General features: G+C 48.6%; 1 protein-coding gene across 1 annotated transcript; it reads left to right on the forward strand.

Moving 5' to 3' along the window:
• The first annotated feature begins 8641 nt into the window (after positions 1 to 8641).
• Positions 8642 to 17622, forward strand: ZMYND19 (zinc finger MYND-type containing 19). Its single transcript, XM_088459107.1, has 6 exons — positions 8642 to 9016; positions 12375 to 12434; positions 14016 to 14122; positions 15157 to 15297; positions 15949 to 16129; positions 16949 to 17622. The coding sequence occupies exons 1-6, from the start codon at positions 8966 to 8968 to the stop codon at positions 17090 to 17092; spliced, it is 684 nt and encodes a 227-aa protein (XP_088315233.1). The 5' UTR covers positions 8642 to 8965; the 3' UTR covers positions 17093 to 17622.
• Positions 17623 to 18792: the final 1170 nt, after the last annotated feature.

An 18792-nucleotide genomic window follows, 5' to 3' on the forward strand; every position in this document is an offset into this window, starting at 1 on the left:
TTGTTTTTGAAAGGAGTTATGTGCACAGTGCTAGGTGATTATGTCTAAGCTTGTTCACCTGAGTAGGGGGTTTTATTATCAGTTGTGCACTACAGTGAAAATTGTTTGTTCTCAAAGATAATCTACCTTCAAGGAGCACGTGTGGCTTTATGTTGGCATTTGTGAACTTGATGGGTACATTAACTCCGAATGGAACTACAGCAGATGTCCTTGAATCCTAAAAACCGCTTCCGGCTGCCATAGAGTTGGGGATGTTATGTATAGACTGGAATGTTTATGTAAATGGACAAAGTCCAAAGTGATGTCACTTGTGTCCAGGTACTTGTCAGGTATGAGCACTGGTTAAATTAGCACTATACCAATGGTAATGTGGGTCTAATCTTGCATGTAATACAATGTAAGTTACAATGTAAACTGCCCTCATAACAGGCTGCTTCCTATGTCACTGTCACATTTGCTCTGCTGTGATTGTGTCTTTATTGGTCCTTTATGTGAACCCGATGTCTTTCCACTAAAATGAAAAGGTTGTTCCTGGGAGAGGAGCAAGAAGAAGCAATAGCTTAATACAAAGTTAGAGCAGTGGTTCCCAAACGCTGTATTCAAGAATAATCATGGTTATTGATCGTCCGCGTTATCGTGCAGTGGATATACTGGTAAAGACCAGCGATGCACGCTCCTGCTGGTCGTTGGCATCCGTCATCGCCTGAACATACTGTCCTAGCGTTCCCGCCTGTTTCTGAAGGACAAAGCACCCTGCCCTCCAGTGCAGCACCCCACAGACAACCTGTAGGTTGTGTACACCTGCGGGTCACAGTGTCCTGCAGGTTGTCAAAACAGCGGTGCGGCGGTCACCGCCGGTGAATGGATGCCGGTGCAAGCGTCCAGCATCCATTCATAGTGACCGCAGTGCTTGGGGGCTGCCCGGCCTGTCTTGAGTGCTGGGCATGCTCCCAGGAGTGACTAAAAGGGGTGTGTCATAAAGACACGCCCCTTTTCGTCAGCACGCGCAGAAGTGCTTCATCTCTAGGTTCGGTGCCCTCTCTGCTGCTGGACCTAGAGTGTAACACTACTGTCCAACCTGACTATATCGTCAGGTTGTGCAGGTTTGGGGATGAGGGAGGGTGCCTGCCCTGAACAACAAATAATTCAGTGTGGGCACAATATCCCCTGTACAATATAATGAGCAATTGAACGATGTCATAATCGTGTAGTGCATATGCCCCTTAATCAACAAGTTTTATCATACTCAACGAGTGATAAACGGTGTTCACTCTAGCTCGGGTGTGCAGCCATGGAAAGGGGGGTGTGCCTATAAGACTCATCCCCTTTTTTGTCATACTTGGGGGCGTGCCCGGCACTTACGGACACGCCGGGCAGATCCCAAGCGCTGCAGACAGAGTAGATGCTAGGCACATGCGCCCGGTGTCTATTCTCCGGCGGTGACCGGATAACCTCACATTTCTCCACCCGCGGAAGACTGCGTCCCGCAGGTGAAGACGGCACCCGCAGGCTGTGAGGGCAGGGCGCTTTTTGCCCTCCTTCTGGAGGGCAGGGTGCTGCGCCCCGCTAAAACGGCCTAGCGGGAAACACTAAAACTTGTTGTGCTTGATAAATTGTGCCCCAGCCAATCAGCTCCCAACTGTCATTTCTAAAACAGATGACAGTAGGGAGCTGATAGTGGTGCTTCAGCCAATCTCAACGTATACACACTTACTGATATCGCCCATGGAGCATATTGAGTGTTTCCCCTGAACTGCTGGGCTCATGTCGTGAATGATATTGAGCCTACGCACTGAACGATATCGTTCAATGACTGCACCCTCCCTCATCCCTGAACATGCACAACCTGATGATATCGTCAGGTTGACCTGCAAGTTCAAGTGTTGAAAGACATCATTAGTGATTTGCGGGAGTGTGCATCATTAATGACATCTTCCATACACACTGGATGATATTGGACATGATGAACGTTATTGTCCATATCGTTCAGTTTATAGTCTGAGCCTTTATAGTTTACACTGAGTTTTATAAATCATCAGATATGATGAAACTTGTTGATAAATGGGCCCCTAAATCATGCTGGCAAATTGTTCCATGCAACAAACTAGCTTGTTTGAAAGCGGATGACAGTGGACCAGTCCAAAAGATGGCCAACAGTATGAATGCCCTCCACTTACCAAGCGGGGGGCTGGCACGGGCAAAAATGTTGAGATGTGGGAGCCTGAATTAAACCTTTTATGTAATAAGAAGCGTTTTCTTGGTGAACACAAGGAAAGGTTATTAAGAATAGTTAGGTGTAAGTTCTACATCATGTAGATGTAAGAATGCTAGGAGATGGGTATCTGTCAAGAAGCCTTTATTATCAGTTAATTATATAGCGTGCACATATTCTGCAGTGCTTTACAGAGCATATTTGGACGTTCACATAACTCCCTGCCCCACAGGAGTTTAAAATATTTGAAGTCCCTTCCACATGTTCATACACACAAGGGTTAATTTTGTTGGGAGCCAATTACCCTAAATGTATATTTTTGGAGTGTGAGAGGAAACTGGAGTACTCTGAGGAAACCCAGGCAAGAATATACAAACACCACACAGTTAGAGCCGCAGTGGGATATGAACCCATGTCCTCAGTGCTGTGAGGCAGTCATGCTAACCATTACACCGTCTGTGATGCGTATTCCTGGGTTGTGTCCATATAAACATGAGAAATTCAAATCCAGACGCTGAGATTTAGAAGAACTGCCTGATTACACCACATTCGGAAAGTTAATGCCACCATGGGCCTTATGTTGCTATTACGAGATTTTTTTTTTGCACAGTGCTAGGTGATTATGTTAGAGGATAATACCAGTGGGGGAGTTTAAAGGGGGTAAAGTAGTTTAGAAAAAGAAACCATTTTGATTAAGTTCACTCTGCCCATATACAGTATGATAAACTAAGATGTTTAGCCCGACGACAAATGGTTACGGAGATATTAAGTATATAAAGATGAGCCCTATCTTTGCGGAGTTGGATGTCTAAGTAGGGTAGGGCATGCTTGGCCTATCGTAGACATTTTTGAGAACCTCTCAAAGTTAATTCCAAAACTCGAGGCTAAATCAAATTGTTTAATTTGGGGGGCAGAGGGCTTCTTTGGGGTTTGAAAGATACGTGGTCAGTGAAAACCAAAAATTTAATGGAGCGGTCCCCAATTTGAATTCCCTCAACAGCCGACCAAGTGCCGGATTCAACTAGACGCGAATAGCCGTAATCTGCAAAAGTTTCGCCTATTGCCACTTTTCGCCTGTCCGCAATTTATCTCCTAAATCAATTCCAAGATTTTTTTCGCCTTAGTGGAAACTCGATGCATTGTAATAGGTGAAAAAGTGCAAAATCTTTATTTTGGGGTGCAAATGTGGGGAAACTACTCAAAACCATTGGGACAGCTCCATAAAGGACAAATCGGCCTCCCCAAAAAATTAACACCCCAAAATATACATGTCATTTTTGGGGTGAAAAAGTGGGGGGGGACAAGCATAAAAACTAGCAAAATTGGCTTCTTGGGGGGGGGGGGGGCTGCAAGGATGGGTCATGTGTTTTTGGGATTGCAGGTGCCTGCAGCAGGTGGATTTTTCAAAGTTCCCTTTAGAGACCTAAAAATATGCTAGCACCCATTTTCAAGTACCCCAAATTTGACTGGATTACTTATTTTCACAAACAAAATACTGCTTTATGCTATTGTTCATGACTTTCCCAAAGACGCTAATAGCAAGAAATTTACACAACTGAAGTACCCAAAAAAGTTTTATTAGGGCTATTAGTACACTTCTACAGTAAATTGATTCCCTATGAAAGCGCATCATTTTCTGGGGTACAGACTGATTTCCCCAATTCTTTCACTACTTTTCGCCTGGGTGCCCGACTATAGATAGACAGTAATTAGTTAGACAATGTCTAGATAGACACCAAATGTTAGTGAATAGTTAGACAAGGATAATAGTTCGACACTGAAAAAAGTCAGACACACTAAAGTTAGACATGTAAAAAGGTCGACAGGGTCAAACGTTGAACATGAAAATGGTCGACACTTTTTTTTTTTTTATAGGATAAGGCACTTACCCAGAAGGTTAGGGTTAGGCCCCAGGAGGGAGGGTTAGGGTGAAGATTAGGACTAAACAACAAAACAATGTCGACCATTTTGTGTCGATCATTTTCATGTTGAACCTTTGACCCTGTCGAACTTTTGTACCTGTCTAACTTTAGTGTGTCTGACTTTTGTCTATGTCGAACTTTTTTCCCTAACAATTGACTGTCTAACATCTGGTGTCTATCTAATTACTGTCTATCTCTTATACCACACCCACATCATGGAGAGGTTTCGGTATGTTTATTCGGCAGTCATATTGACACCATAATGTTGACAGCTACAAAGCGTTGACATTTTCAGAATGTCGACATGCAAAATGTCAACACTTACAAATGTTGACAGGCACATCATGTCCACAGCCAATTTTAAGCCTAACCCTAAAATTTATTTTGGCAGCATTTTAACTACATCGACATATAGCAGGTGTCGACATTTTACCCATGTCGACATTAAACATGTCGACCTTTTGACTATTGGGATTGTCGACATAACAACATATCCCCATGGGGGCTCTGTAACGAAATACCAGAGCCAGGAGCTCGGAGCAAAATACAAGGCTGGGGTAATTTGCAGGAAGCCTTCCCTGGCTTTGGGCAGCCTGAGTGTGTGGAAGAGCCAGACGGCACCTCACCCCTCAACAGGCGCCCCTATAATAAGTAGATCTAATGTGGCTATACATTACACAGAATCGGGTGCTCCGAGTGCATTTAGGTCAATGGAGGCTCCGGCAGTAATACGTTTAAAGTCAGCAGCCTGTGTGTTGCTGTAGGCACCAGTGCTAATGAGCTGTGCAGAATACACGTGTTGGATCATATCTATCCTACTCCAAGACGGATGGAACTTGCCAGGATCAGGGAAGCCTGTATCTGACAGCAGTGACATGCGGTGAGGTCAATGGCTGGGGAGGCACACAAGGAGATGGGTCCGAGTGTCGGGAGCCTGTCTCACCCCCTACTCATTGTAACTCTCCCCTCACTAGACTAAACTTCAGTGTCCATTGATTCTCCTACCTGCATCACTGTCTTTTCTTGCTTCTGTTGACTGAGCTCCAATCTCTAAACACAGCAGTGTACTTCCTGGTCACATAACACATCCAAGGTGTCCATCAGTGCTAAAAGCACACCCCCAAAACTCAGAGGCATGCCTCTATTAGCTCGCTCTCTCTCTCTCTCTGCGGCATACTGCCTGCGGTGTAGCCCCACCCCCAGCTATGCAAACAGTGTCTGACTATACAGAAGCGAGGCTGAGCTGTTTCTGCCTCATCTCTTATCTCCCTGCAGGGAGCTCCACAAAGCTGGTGAATGTTAACTATAAAACTGTCAGTTTATGCGCCCTTGTGCCCCTCTTTGTACATACACTCTGAGTACATGTATGTTACTTCTACTCTGATGGTATTCCGTGTGCAGTATTTTTCTATATTTTTCATTTTATATATTTTTCCCTTTTTTTTTTGTTTAGGTGGTTTTACTTTTAAAAGTATATTATGTAAATTTGATGTACTTTATGTTTTTCCAGCAGTGTGTATGGTGTCTGCACTAAAATAGTTTTTATGAAGGAAATGTTAGTATCTTTTGATATGGTGCTTAATGTGTTGGTCAAATGTATTCTGTGCTGCTGTATGTTATTACATGTACACTGATGATAATCGATGGACCGTATCTGTTTATTTTATTTGTGTTTGTTTTATTTTGAATACGTTATAAATGTGTTTATTTTATATTTGTACTGCTGGTCTGTATGATTTTGGTTGCTCATAAAAATTACTTTATTCAAAAAATAAAATTGATTACAATAAACAAAGAGGATGTTTATAAGTTATACATTTCTTTTTTTGTATTCTAATAATTTTTATATCAAATCTCAGGAGTATGACAGGGGAGGCTCTGCCTACCCTGACTGCACGTCCCTGTCTGATGGGTGTCTTGCACCTAGCATGGGGCTAAAATCAATTAAAATAAAATCAATGGGCAGCACAGGGTTCTGCTTGCAGACACACAAACACCCTCATGCCCTTGGTGGCTCCACAGGGGGTCAAAATTATCCCATTTGCTGATACCGTCATCCTGGAAACACTCTCAGAATCAGTCCCAAAGAGCACAGGTGGCATACAGTGAGCCATTCTGTGTGGCTGAGCCTACCCTGGCACTGGGTACACTGTATAATATAAGTCAGGCTGAGCCTATCCTGGCACTGAGTACACTGTATTATTCTACCCTGCCCACACAGGGTAGAAATAGTAGGTGTGACCACACCTAGAGGCTACCTTGTGTATAGAGCTCAGGTGAGGCTAACGAGGCAGACCAGTCAGGCTGCCAGAAGAGAGTCCAAGTGGGACTGTGGCGCTACGGAGCCCAGTATGCCAGAAGGCCAGTGTCCAAACCTGCAAGAGGCAGGAAGGACCACAAAACTCTGACTGTCTGAAGATGTGGCAGCCAAGCCAGGCCAGGAGGCCAGTGTCCATACCTGCAGGAGGCAGGGAGGACCACAAAAAAAGACTGTGTGAAGACCAGGAGGCCGTGTCTATACCTATTCTGTGACAGAACTGAGACTTTTGAGAGACTGTGTTACATTTGCAGAGTAGCTGCCCAATATAGTCAGGGTTCAAGAAGTGAGGTAGTGCCCTGAATGGGGAGCTAGGTTGTTTGTTTTTGTTGTTTCTGAATGCTGACAGTAAAGCTCCATTTTCATTAAAACCTGAAAAGCTGCATGTGGACCCTTATTATGCACCGAGGCACTGCTCCACTGACCCTCTACCGAGCGAAATTACCCCAAGTTATCACAGTAGGTGAGCTTATACGCAGGAAGTGTGTAGTCTCAATTCCCAGAACCACGCAAAATAATAATATACATTCCGTGCTGCTCCCCTCTGGGTCTTTTCCCAACATACTGCGTCTAAAGCTACAATAATATGCAAAAGAACAATTGTGAAGTATGTTTAAAAATCAAAAGATTTACTGATGTATAAAAACTTGTACATCAACGAAATTTTTTTTTGAACATATCAAAACAAATCTGTTAGCATCTTTCAGCTGTCACGTCCACCAGAAACTCAGGAGCGCCTCAGATGGCTGTAAGTCCCAGGTCCTGTTCCAGCATTCAGAACGTTTGCCACAGGTAGGTGTATCCTAGCCACGTCCAAACGCATTTCGCCACTCAAAGACTTTGTCAGTGTGTGTTAGAAATAGAGGAAGCTACAAGTGAGAAGGATTATAAATAGAAAATTGACAGGCCCGAATGGTGCCCCTGCTCTGTGGTGCCCTGTGCCATGGCACGTCACACCACCCTAGTTACGGCCCTATGTAAGCGCTATAGATAAATAGCGCATGCAGGCAATGGCGTATCTATAATGGGTGCAGGGTGTGCGGTGCACTCAGGCCCCTGGGTCCAGGGGGCCCACACTGCACTCATATATAGTAATACTTACCTCTCCACAGTTTCCAGAGTCCGGCGTATGCCGGTGGAGCAGCGCTGTGGAGAAGTAAAAGTCACTGGGAAAATGATGCAGCTTCATCGGGCGTTATGCAGTTCAGCAGGGTGGTCGTCTTTATTCCTTCACCAGACATTCTTGCCCTGGCACAGGGTACCCTGTGTCATATATGCCAGGCTGAACCTGTCCTGGCACTGAGTACACTGTATATATATATGCCAGGCTGAGTCTGCCCTGGTACTGAGTACACTGTATAATTTATGCCAGACTGAGCCTGCCCTGGCACTGGGTACACTGTATAATATAAGTCAGGCTGAGCCTACCCTGGCACTGGGTACACTTTATAATATAAGTCAGGCTGAGCCTACCCTGGCACTGAGTACACTGTATAATATAAGTCAGGCTGAGTCTACCCTGGCACTGGGTACACTGTATAATATAAGTCAGGCTGAGCCTACCCTGGCACTGGGTACACTTTATAATATAAGTCAGGCTGAGCCTACCCTGGCACTGGGTACACTTTATAATATAAGTCAGGCTGAGCCTACCCTGGCACTGAGTACACTGCATTATATATGCCAAGGTGAGCCTGTCCTGGCACTGAGTACACTATATATTATATATGCCAGGCCGAGCCTGTCCTGGCACTGAGTACACTGTATTATATATGCCAGGCTGAACCTGCCCTGGCACTGGGTACACTATGTATTATATATGCCAGGCTGAGCCTGCACTGGCACTGAGTACATTATATATCATATATGCCAGGCTGAGCCTGCACTGGCACTGAGTACACTATATATTATATATGCCAGGCTGAGTCTGCACTGGTAAGGAGTACACTGTATTATATATTATGCCCCATGGTCAGATAAGCATCTGTGCTCAGGCACCTGACTCGGGCCCTGGCCCTTTAAATCCTGGCACCTGTCCGCCCGCTGCGGTGACGTCACCAGGCGAGCAGAGAGCTTCCCGCGAAAGTGACATCACCGGCACAGCCCACACGCCTGCTCGCGCCCTCCAGCGTCAGAGAAAAGCGACTTAGCTACGCCCACCACCCGGTCTGATTGGTCGGCGTGTACCGGCTGCACGCAGCAGCCCTGCGCCGTCGTCAGCTGGGATTGGTGGATCGGCTCTCCAGGCTCCCGGTCCCCGCCCATTCTGGGTGTAGCCCGAGCGCGCGTCGGGGGGAGGAGAGGCGGCGCGTGGCATCCCCTGCCCTGGTCTCCCGCGTGCGGCGGCGGCGCGAGCTCAGGGCGGTTGCTTCCGCGGATCCCCCCCGCGCTCCGCTGTGACCCCCGCGGTGGGGAAAAGGCCACGTGACGCCCGGGGGGAGAGCCGCCGGGACGGGAGCGGAAGGGTCCCGGGCTGACGAGGCGGGGGACAGACGCGGTGTCTCCCTTCCCGCCATGACTGACTTCAAGCTGGGCATCGTGCGGCTCGGCCGGGTGGCTGGAAAGGTGAGCACCGGAGCCCGAGCCCCTCATACACCCAGACAGGCGGTTATATGAGTTATTTTTACGGTATAGAGCACGGGAGTACGTATGTCCGGCACAGACACACCCTCTATTGGGCGGAGTCACGTAACTCCGCCCTCTGTCCGGCATGGCCGTCCTCTCCCTCCTTGTACTATGGGGTCTATGTACTAAGCCGTGGAGAGAAAGTACCAACCAATCAGCTCCTAACTGTCATTTTTCAAAAACAGCATGTAAAGTGACAGGAGCTGATTGCTTGGTGCTTTATCTCCATCCACTTTATCTCTCTCCAAGGCTCAGTAGATAGACCCCTATATACCGACACTTGGGGGCACTCTGCCTCATCCCTGTACTGTACACCGACACCTGGGGGCGCTCTGCCTCATCCCCTGTACTGTACACCGACACCTGGGGGGCCTCATCCCCTGTACTGTACACCGACACCTGGGGGGCGCTCTGCCTCATCCCCTGTACTGTACACCGACACCTGGAGGGCCTCATCCCCTGTACTGTACACCGACACCTGGGGGGCGCTCTGCCTCATCCCCTGTACTGTACACCGACACCTGGGGGCGCTCTGCCTCATCCCCTGTACTGTACACCGACACCTGGGGGCGCTCTGCCTCATCCCCTGTACTGTACACCGACACCTGGGGGGCGCTCTGCCTCATCCCCTGTACTGTACACCGACACCTGGGGGGCGCTCTGCCTCATCCCCTGTACTGTACACCGACACCTGGGGGGCCTCATCCCTGTACTGTACACCGACACCTGGGGGGCCTCATCCCCTGTACTTATACCGACACCTGGGGGGCGCTCTGCCTTATCCCTGTACTGTACACCGACACCTGGGGGCGCTCTGCCTCATCCCCTGTACTTATACCGACACCTGGGGGCGCTCTGCCTCATCCCCTGTACTGTACACCGACACCTGGGGGCGCTCTGCCTCATCCCCTGTACTGTACACCGACACCTGGGGGCGCTCTGCCTCATCCCCTGTACTGTACACCGACACCTGGGGGCGCTCTGCCTCATCCCCTGTACTGTACACCGACACCTGGGGGCGCTCTGCCTCATCCCCTGTACTGTACACCGACACCTGGGGGCGCTCTGCCTCATCCCCTGTACTGTACACCGACACCTGGGGGCGCTCTGCCTCATCCCCTGTACTGTACACCGACACCTGGGGGCGCTCTGCCTCATCCCCTGTACTGTACACCGACACCTGGGGGCGCTCTGCCTCATCCCCTGTACTGTACACCGACACCTGGGGGCGCTCTGCCTCATCCCCTGTACTGTACACCGACACCTGGGGGCGCTCTGCCTCATCCCCTGTACTGTACACCGACACCTGGGGGCGCTCTGCCTCATCCCCTGTACTGTACACCGACACCTGGGGGCGCTCTGCCTCATCCCCTGTACTGTACACCGACACCTGGGGGCGCTCTGCCTCATCCCCTGTACTGTACACCGACACCTGGGGGCGCTCTGCCTCATCCCCTGTACTGTACACCGACACCTGGGGGCGCTCTGCCTCATCCCCTGTACTGTACACCGACACCTGGGGGCGCTCTGCCTCATCCCCTGTACTGTACACCGACACCTGGGGGCGCTCTGCCTCATCCCCTGTACTGTACACCGACACTGGGGGCGCTCTGCCTCATCCCCTGTACTGTACACCGACACCTGGGGGCCGCTCTGCCTCATCCCCTGTACTGTACACCGACACCTGGGGGCCGCTCTGCCTCATCCCCTGTACTGTACACCGACACCTGGGGGCCGCTCTGCCTCATCCCCTGTACTGTACACCGACACCTGGGGGCCGCTCTGCCTCATCCCCTGTACTGTACACCGACACCTGGGGGCCGCTCTGCCTCATCCCCTGTACTGTACACCGACACCTGGGGGCCGCTCTGCCTCATCCCCTGTACTGTACACCGACACCTGGGGGCCGCTCTGCCTCATCCCCTGTACTGTACACCGACACCTGGGGGCCGCTCTGCCTCATCCCCTGTACTGTACACCGACACCTGGGGGCCGCTCCGCCTCATCCCCTGTACTGTACACCGACACCTGGGGGCCGCTCCGCCTCATCCCCTGTACTGTACACCGCCCCTGTACTGTACACCGACACCTGGGGGGCCCTCCGCCTCATCCCCTGTACTGTACACCGACACCTGGGGGGCGCTCCGCCTCATCCCCTGTACTGTACACCGACACCTGGGGGGCGCTCTGCCTCATCCCCTGTACTGTAGACCGACACCTGGGGGGCGCTCTGCCTCATCCCCTGTACTGTACACCGACACCTGGGGGGCGCTCTGCCTCATCCCCTGTACTGTACACCGACACCTGGGGGGCGCTCTGCCTCATCCCCTGTACTGTACATCTGACTAATTCCTGTACTGTACACCACCACCACCAGAGGGGCGCTCTGCCTATCCATCCATACACTTTGTTTCTGCAAAGCAAGACTCCTAAGCTGTCACTCACTCTTCCGTTAGCTGGTTGAGCTTGGCTGTGGACCACGGTCACACTTGTGCTTCTGTTCAGCTCTAATGTGGTGCAGTTTCTTGTGCTATTAGGGCTGCAAACTCCAGTAACTCCCAGGCATTCCGTCCTCCAGCCAAATCCTTATAGCAGGCCGGGGTTTCCTGGGCAGCTCAGTTACTGAGTATAAATGTCATGTATGTGTAGTAAGGATTAGCCAGCAGGTTATTCTGCTTTGTACTGTCTGCTAGCAGAAGCTTTGGGGGGGATATCTTGTGAGTTTGGGCTCATGGCCTTTATCTAATAATGCCATGTATAATCCGTGCTGTGACTTTCCTATAGCGTGTATGGCTCTCTCATGCAGAGATCTAAGTCGTCTGCCTCCAGGGTCTAATTAGCATCTATATTGGATGGTGCTCGGCTTGTGATTGTGCAAGGTCCTTACAACGCTTCTACACATGGGTGTGCCATAGACATACATTTATATTTACTTGTTTATTATAAAGGGTTCCTGCATTTAAAGCCACATGGTTCATTCGTATTTAAACCACAATTAGATCTTGTGCGTCCCAAACAAATGGTCTCCTTTTGCAGCGTGACTGACCTGTAATTGCCCCCAATATCCGCGCGCCACCACTGAAGCCCTTTTCTCACTGCTCGCTCTTCGCTTTCATCTATTTTGCTGGCAGCGTATGTTCTGCCCGTGTGTGTCTCACCTGAGAGTCACATAGGATTGGCCGATATAAAGGTGTTAGACATGTCTATTATAGATCATATAAGGAACAGTCTTTGTCACAGTGTCAGGACTCTAATCTGTAACACAAATATATGTAACAGTTTTGTTTATCTTTCCTAGATAAAGTATACACTAATAGATGAACAAGACATCCCGCTGGTGGACAACTATTCATTTGAAGTAAGTATAGTTTACATCGCATTTATTAGTTAGTTGCGATACTGTAGGCAGTTACGATTATTATAGTAGCCCAGCACATCTATGGGGTATGAAGGTGCTGAAGAAATTATGGAAATATCGGCACCTCACGGCCATCGCTGCTACTGGAAGTTCCCCACTAGATTCTGGTTTTGCCTGTATTAAGCCCATCTTACGAGGAATACGGACATCACGGGCATTGCAGGGAGACTTACATTGCAGTTCAGTCTAACGGAAGTCTCCTTTTTACTGTATTTGGGATCCTCTTTTGGAAAATCCATGGGGAAACAAGCGATCAGCTGTACAATATAAGCTTTTTGTTATGTACCCCACCAATGACCTGACCCGTTTCTGCGTAGTTGTGATGCACCAGGTTCTATGGGATCGTTATTTTGGAACGGACAATGCTTTTTATTAGTTGCATGTTAGACTTAGGGGCATATATATCACAATCCGCATTTTAATGCGATAATTACGCCCCAACTCACAATACAAAAAATTTATGTTTTCCATTTATCATTTTTGGGGCACCAGGACTGAGCTTCCAAGATGTCCTGGCGAAGGACTAGACCAATACTTCTGAACTCGAGGCACAAATTGCCGAGGCGCACCATCCGCTGATACGGCATGCGCGACCTATGAATAAAACATACATATTGGCTCCCACATAATAAAAACACACTGCATTGGGCTCCACAGGAATAAAACGCACATCCTTTGGCACCAGGGGGGTATCTAGGTGTCCGAGCGCCCCTGGTAAAGTAAGGGACTGGCACGCGCCCCCCCGGGCCGGGCAGACGGGCAACGCAGCGTGCGTGACCTGTGATGCCACGCCGCCGCATCTAGGCACAGCACGGGCACGTCTGAGCCTCCCAAAAGGAGCTCAGCTGCATAGCTGCCCGGTACCTTCTATAATGTGACCGGCGGCTCTCGTGTCACGGCACACTAGACGAACGGCACAGCCTCTAAAAACCGCCGGGCAAGACGTAAAGCTTAAATCCTTCGTACTAAAACCGGATAACTACATAAATGAGGATCACTGATCAGTGTGTAACGCCTCCTTCAAGCGACAAACACTTTAAAGCACAATTCCCATCGTGGGCATTTTATTTAAAGCACACACGTTAAGTCATACGTGTGTCATTATCTGCATTTGTCGCCTTCTGTATTTTTTCTTTTTGTGGGTTTTCTTTGACAGATTTTGATTGCAATCGCTAGATTTAGCATGTGTGGCTTTAAAAAAAAATAAAAAATGTGGGCGTTACATGGGGTGTTTGTACATTTTTAATCTCGCTTGTTTATTGCATGTGATCACCATTATAGTGTGTTATATAGAATTGTGTTATAGGGCTGTGCTGGTGATGTGGGAGCTGAATGCACTGGGTGCAGAGGTGTAAAATGCAACTAGTTGGATCTACCTCATCTTTCCTTTTGTTTTTTATACTGATCATAAAATTGTACAATCGATTTACGTGCCGTTAGTGAGAAGTGCTCCAATATCATGTCTCATAGCCGTGCCTCGCAGTGACCAGTCACTGAATTACATGCACTTTAATATTTCAGGCTCGCATGGAGGTGGATGCTGACGGCAATGGTGCAAAGATATTTGCGTACGCATTTGACAAGTATAAAGGAAGAGGGTCTGGGCGTCTGCTTCATGAGTTATTGTGGTAAGCATTCAGTATCTGGCACTTGTGTGGTTATAGACATCTAATCAATGCCTCAATCAAAAAGATTCTGACCCTTGTTTTATGCAAAACCACCCAGGCAGCAGCAGCTGCGTCACATGGAAGCTGTTTCTTATGGGAGAGTTGTAACTTGTAAATTACACTATATACAGGGGCGTTTCTAGAGAGGAGGGGGCCTGTGTGCAGTCTCCGACACGGGCCCCCTCCTCTCCGCCCGGTGGCCGGCAGCACACTGAGCTGTGCGCGGCCAGCGCCGGAGTTATAGACTCTGGGCACTAGAGTGTGCCCAGAGTCTATACTGTATGCACAGGTCATCAGGAAAATGGCTGCGGCGGCCATTTACCCTGTACTGCGCATGCGCAAACAACGGGAAAATGGCCGCCGTGGCCATTTTCCAGTCGTTTAACAGCGCCGGATCCCCGCGCCGACGTGGGACTCCGGAGAGGTAAGTAATATTATGGGTGCAGGGTGTGCAGTGTGGGGCCCCCTGGACCCAGGGGCCCGTGTTCCCTGCACCCATTATAGATACACAACTGACTATACATCTATATTTATCAAACTTACAACAAAATATAAATTACGTTTACAATCCAGGTTTGTAAAACCATCATTGACATCAGACTTTATGGGTCTGATTCTGATTTGGGAGCAAAGGATAAAAAAAGCAAGTAACTGCACCTGGACAAACCACGGTTACATGCAGGGTAAAAACCAGCTGCTTCTGCATGTAGCCAGCAAATGCTGGACAGCTTTATTATTACTCTGCAATTTAGATTTCAGTTTGGGCATGTCTCTCCCAAAGCTAACTCTCTGCACACGTTACATCTGCCCCCCTGCTGTTAAATATGATTTTGCCAAGGTGCAAAGTTACTGCTTGTTTTATTTTGCTCCCAACTCAGAATCTGCTCCTAATATGTGCATTGTAGAGCTTCAGCTATTTTGGCAAACGAACGCAGAATCTGAAATATAGTTGTCGAAGAAAAAAAAATTCTAAACCTAATAATCTCTTTTTCTAGGCAGCGGCACAAAGGCGGGATTGCACCTGGATTCCAGGTGTTACATTTAAATGGCATTACGGTTGACAACCGATTGGATAATCTACAAGTGGTTCCTTGGGGCTGGAGACCTAAGGTAGAAGAGGTGTCTAGCAAACAAAGGTAATGAAATAATAGGTATTTGTGGCCTTCTAAACGTTTGTGAAGAGGGTGCCGCTTGCACATGACTAGATTGCGTACACGGTGATCCTTCGTGATCTACCTGTATAAAGTCAGACATTGGGCCTGATTCAGACATGCTCGCGAGCGCTCGGTTACCCCACTGCGCATGCGCCGTGTCCGGTGTGCGCATGCGTGAGCCCCGTTCAGCGACTGCAGCACAGTCGCTACGGGGCTCGCTACAAGATGTGGCGGCTGTCAATGGTGAGTGACATCTCGCCCCGTTTTGTAGGTGGAAAGGGTGGGTGGCTGCACAAAGGCAGGCGTTCCCTTAGGAACGCCTGGCGTTTGTGGGAGGACTTCCTGCTCTATTAGAACAGGGAGTCCAGTCGGGCTTGCAGCAGCCGAGACCCTGCCCCAGGGTCTCGTCGCAAGCCCAATGGTCGCAATAATCGTGACGGTCTCCAGCCCGCTCGCACAAGCTGTGGGTGGACACCCACAGCTTTGCGCGAGGCCTGGAGCCCGCAGACCCTGCGGCAGCGAGCGGGTCTGAATCAGGGCCATGGTGTGTAGCCTTGTGCACTATTCATTATAGTAAGTTCTGTGGGCACCTCGTTACAGACTGGCTCCTAAACGTATCCCTTTGTCTTGTAGGGAACAGTCCTTATATTGGCTGGCTATACAGCAACTTCCCACCGATCCTATAGAAGACTTGTTTCCTTTGCTGAATGTCACGCGCTGCTATAATGCAAATGGAGAAGTCGTCCGAGAAGAAGAGAATTCCTGTACCTATTATGAATGTCATTACCCTCCCTGTACGATGATAGAAAAACAGGTATGTATTGGAGCTGCCAATCCGATGTGACCGCTTGCAGCACTGTACGATATTAAGTAGCTGAATTGTGACGCCCCTTGTTCAGAACAGGCGTTTTGGGAAATGCGGGTGTCGGAAAGTTAAAAAATAAAGTCAGACTGGCCTCAGAACATTTTTAGTGTATCCAGACCTATAGGAAACAAATGATCTGTTTTTGTGTTTAGTTCTCTTGTTCCCACAACCTGTCTGTATTTCATTTGTTGCTGCAAAGTGAATTCATATTTTGTGCAGAAATACTGTAGATTGCAAATCATTTTCTTCTACACAGTACTGGAAATGTCATGTAATTGAAGAAGGTCTTATTTTTCAGATGGATTTGACTCGATTGCAGTTCAGTGCCCCAAAATACTAGCGATTATACACCCTTTTTATATTTATAGATGGTCTGGGCGCTGGGCAAGAAACTGGAACTGCCCGGCCTGGAGGTGTGTAGTGAATGCGGCACTTGATTGGACCGTTACAGCAGCCAATCAATTCAGGTGCTGCGTCTGCTGCACAGCCCCATCCTAGCAGACCGAATGCCCGGGACAGGTCCACCATCCCGGATGGCTCTCTCCTATGCCTGCTTCCAGACATGGCACTCCGATGGCTCCTTTCCAGGTAACACTACTGAGCCTCATAGTATACATGGAGTGCATTTGGTAAAGAGGGGGCCTTGTCTGAAAGCGGACATCTGTCGGTGTTACTTATCTGGTCTGGATCAGGTCATGAGAGTTGTATCTTGCGGAGAAGGAGGGCATTCCGTTCAGCACACTCACCCGTCTTTGTCTTGTCTTCCAGTTACGTGAATTTAATATATGTGGGCGATGCCAACTAGCAAGATACTGCGGTACCCAGTGCCAACAAAAAGACTGGCCCGCTCACAAAAAACACTGTTGCGAGAAGATACGAATTTCTCAGTACGAGCCGGACCCAGAGCGATGACTTAAATCACGGAGCAACTTGTGTATGCTCCATTCTATAAGGAGACCGGGGGGATGTGTTTTGCACACTAACAAGTGACTGGTCATTGACACCAGAGGCACTGAGGATAATCCTGTGACGCTTGAGTGGAAGTAGGGCTGTGCTGGACTGCCGCCGCCTTGAGCTGGGACTACGGAAGGAGTTGCGGCCTTTCATTCCAGTATTAGAGTTCGTCTCACAGACTACTGTGAAAGCTCCGGCTGGGGGCTTGTGTACTATTTATGTTGTTTGTAAAAGTTAATGTACAGGGTTTTTTTTTTTTTGTTTTTTTTTTTCTCTATGTTTGAGGTTACAACTGATTGATCCAGTTTTCCACCGTGGACCGCTTACAGGCTTGTGTCTGCCCTTCATCTACAGATTATATTTTCTTTCCCGTTCACTGCGGAACAAAGATAAAAAAAACAAAAAACATTGAAATGCAGACATTATGGTCAGTCAGGATCTAAGTTATTATGCATGGAAATGTAAAATAAAAAAATAATAATTATAATAAAAATAAGGATTTTTTGTTTTGTTTTTGAGGATTTTAGTGATGACTTAAGCTATTTTTACATCACAGGAAAATTGTCGGGTTGCTCTGACAGAACTGTTGGGTACAGTGGCTCTCAGATCTAGGCGCAGCTTTGTCACACATGGCATGACGAACGATGCGATCATTGGCCAATTGCTGCTCTTTGTCAGAGTGGGTGAAAAATCAATATAGAATCAGGAAGCGAGCGGTGCAGACGTGATGTATTAACATCTCATCTGCCAGGGTGCGGAAGTGTAAACTCCTCCCGGCCGGCTCTACTGGGCATGCCCGAGATCTTGTATGCAGCCAGGGACAGCGCTGCCCCTGCTGTGGTGATAAGGGAACTGCAGCTGTCGGAATGGTCAGTGCCACTGCATTAGGTAGTACATCGGCGCTCCTATCTTGTAGGTGGCATTGCCGATAATGACGGGTTAATACCACCCAACCCCACATTAATAAATGGGGGAGAAGCGGTATCGGCGCACTGATTCCACTAATCCCCTAGGTCCTTGTAAAATCCTACCCGGCAAGTGGCAGATGAAGTAGGATCACACAATGGGTTCTGACGCTTACTACGCAGACTATTTACCGGCATGACATCCGCTGCTCATATTGGTGCCATCAGGGGCCTATCCTCACAAGGGTTCTACAGGCCTTCAAGTTACCGGACGTACACGTAAAATAAGTGTCATGTGGTCAATTTTTCTATAAAAGAATCGCCCTACTGAAAACCAAATTCTAACATCTTGTGTGCCAGTAGGTGTGTAATTGCCCCAGGCAGGGGCGTATTGAGAGGAGGGGGCCCGTGTTCACTCCCTGTCTGGGTCCCCTCCTCCCCGGCTGCCGTCAGCAAACTGACAGGCACTATGCGTAGATCACAGGGAAGATGGTGGCCATTTTCCGTGTGATCTACAGCACATGTGTGAAATGCCGGGAAAGTGACCGTGGCGGCCATTTTCCAAGAGTTTTCTGTAACGCTACTCCGTGGAACATCGGAGAGGTAAGTAGAAAAATATTCTTAAAAAAAGTATGGGTGCAGCGTGTGCAGTTCGGAGCCCCCCTGAACCCAGGGGCCAGTGTGCACCCTCCACCCATTATAAATACGCCCCAGGGCAGAAACAGTGTTATTTAGTAAAATACCCAATATCAG

The sequence above is a fragment of the Taudactylus pleione genome, unplaced genomic scaffold, assembly GCF_031769625.1.
Source record: "Taudactylus pleione unplaced genomic scaffold, aTauple2 ptg000897l, whole genome shotgun sequence".
Lineage (NCBI taxonomy): Eukaryota > Metazoa > Chordata > Amphibia > Anura > Myobatrachidae > Taudactylus > Taudactylus pleione.

Excerpts from the sequence above, each read along its gene's own strand:
- ZMYND19 (XM_088459107.1), top strand. The coding sequence starts at position 8,966 with ATGACTGACTTCAAGCTGGGCATCGTGCGGCTCGGCCGGGTGGCTGGA. Across the intron at positions 14,123-15,156 it reads CTGCTTCATGAGTTATTGTG|GCAGCGGCACAAAGGCGGGA; the intron begins GTAAGCATTCAG and ends CTCTTTTTCTAG. Across the intron at positions 15,298-15,948 it reads GAGGTGTCTAGCAAACAAAG|GGAACAGTCCTTATATTGGC; the intron begins GTAATGAAATAA and ends TTTGTCTTGTAG.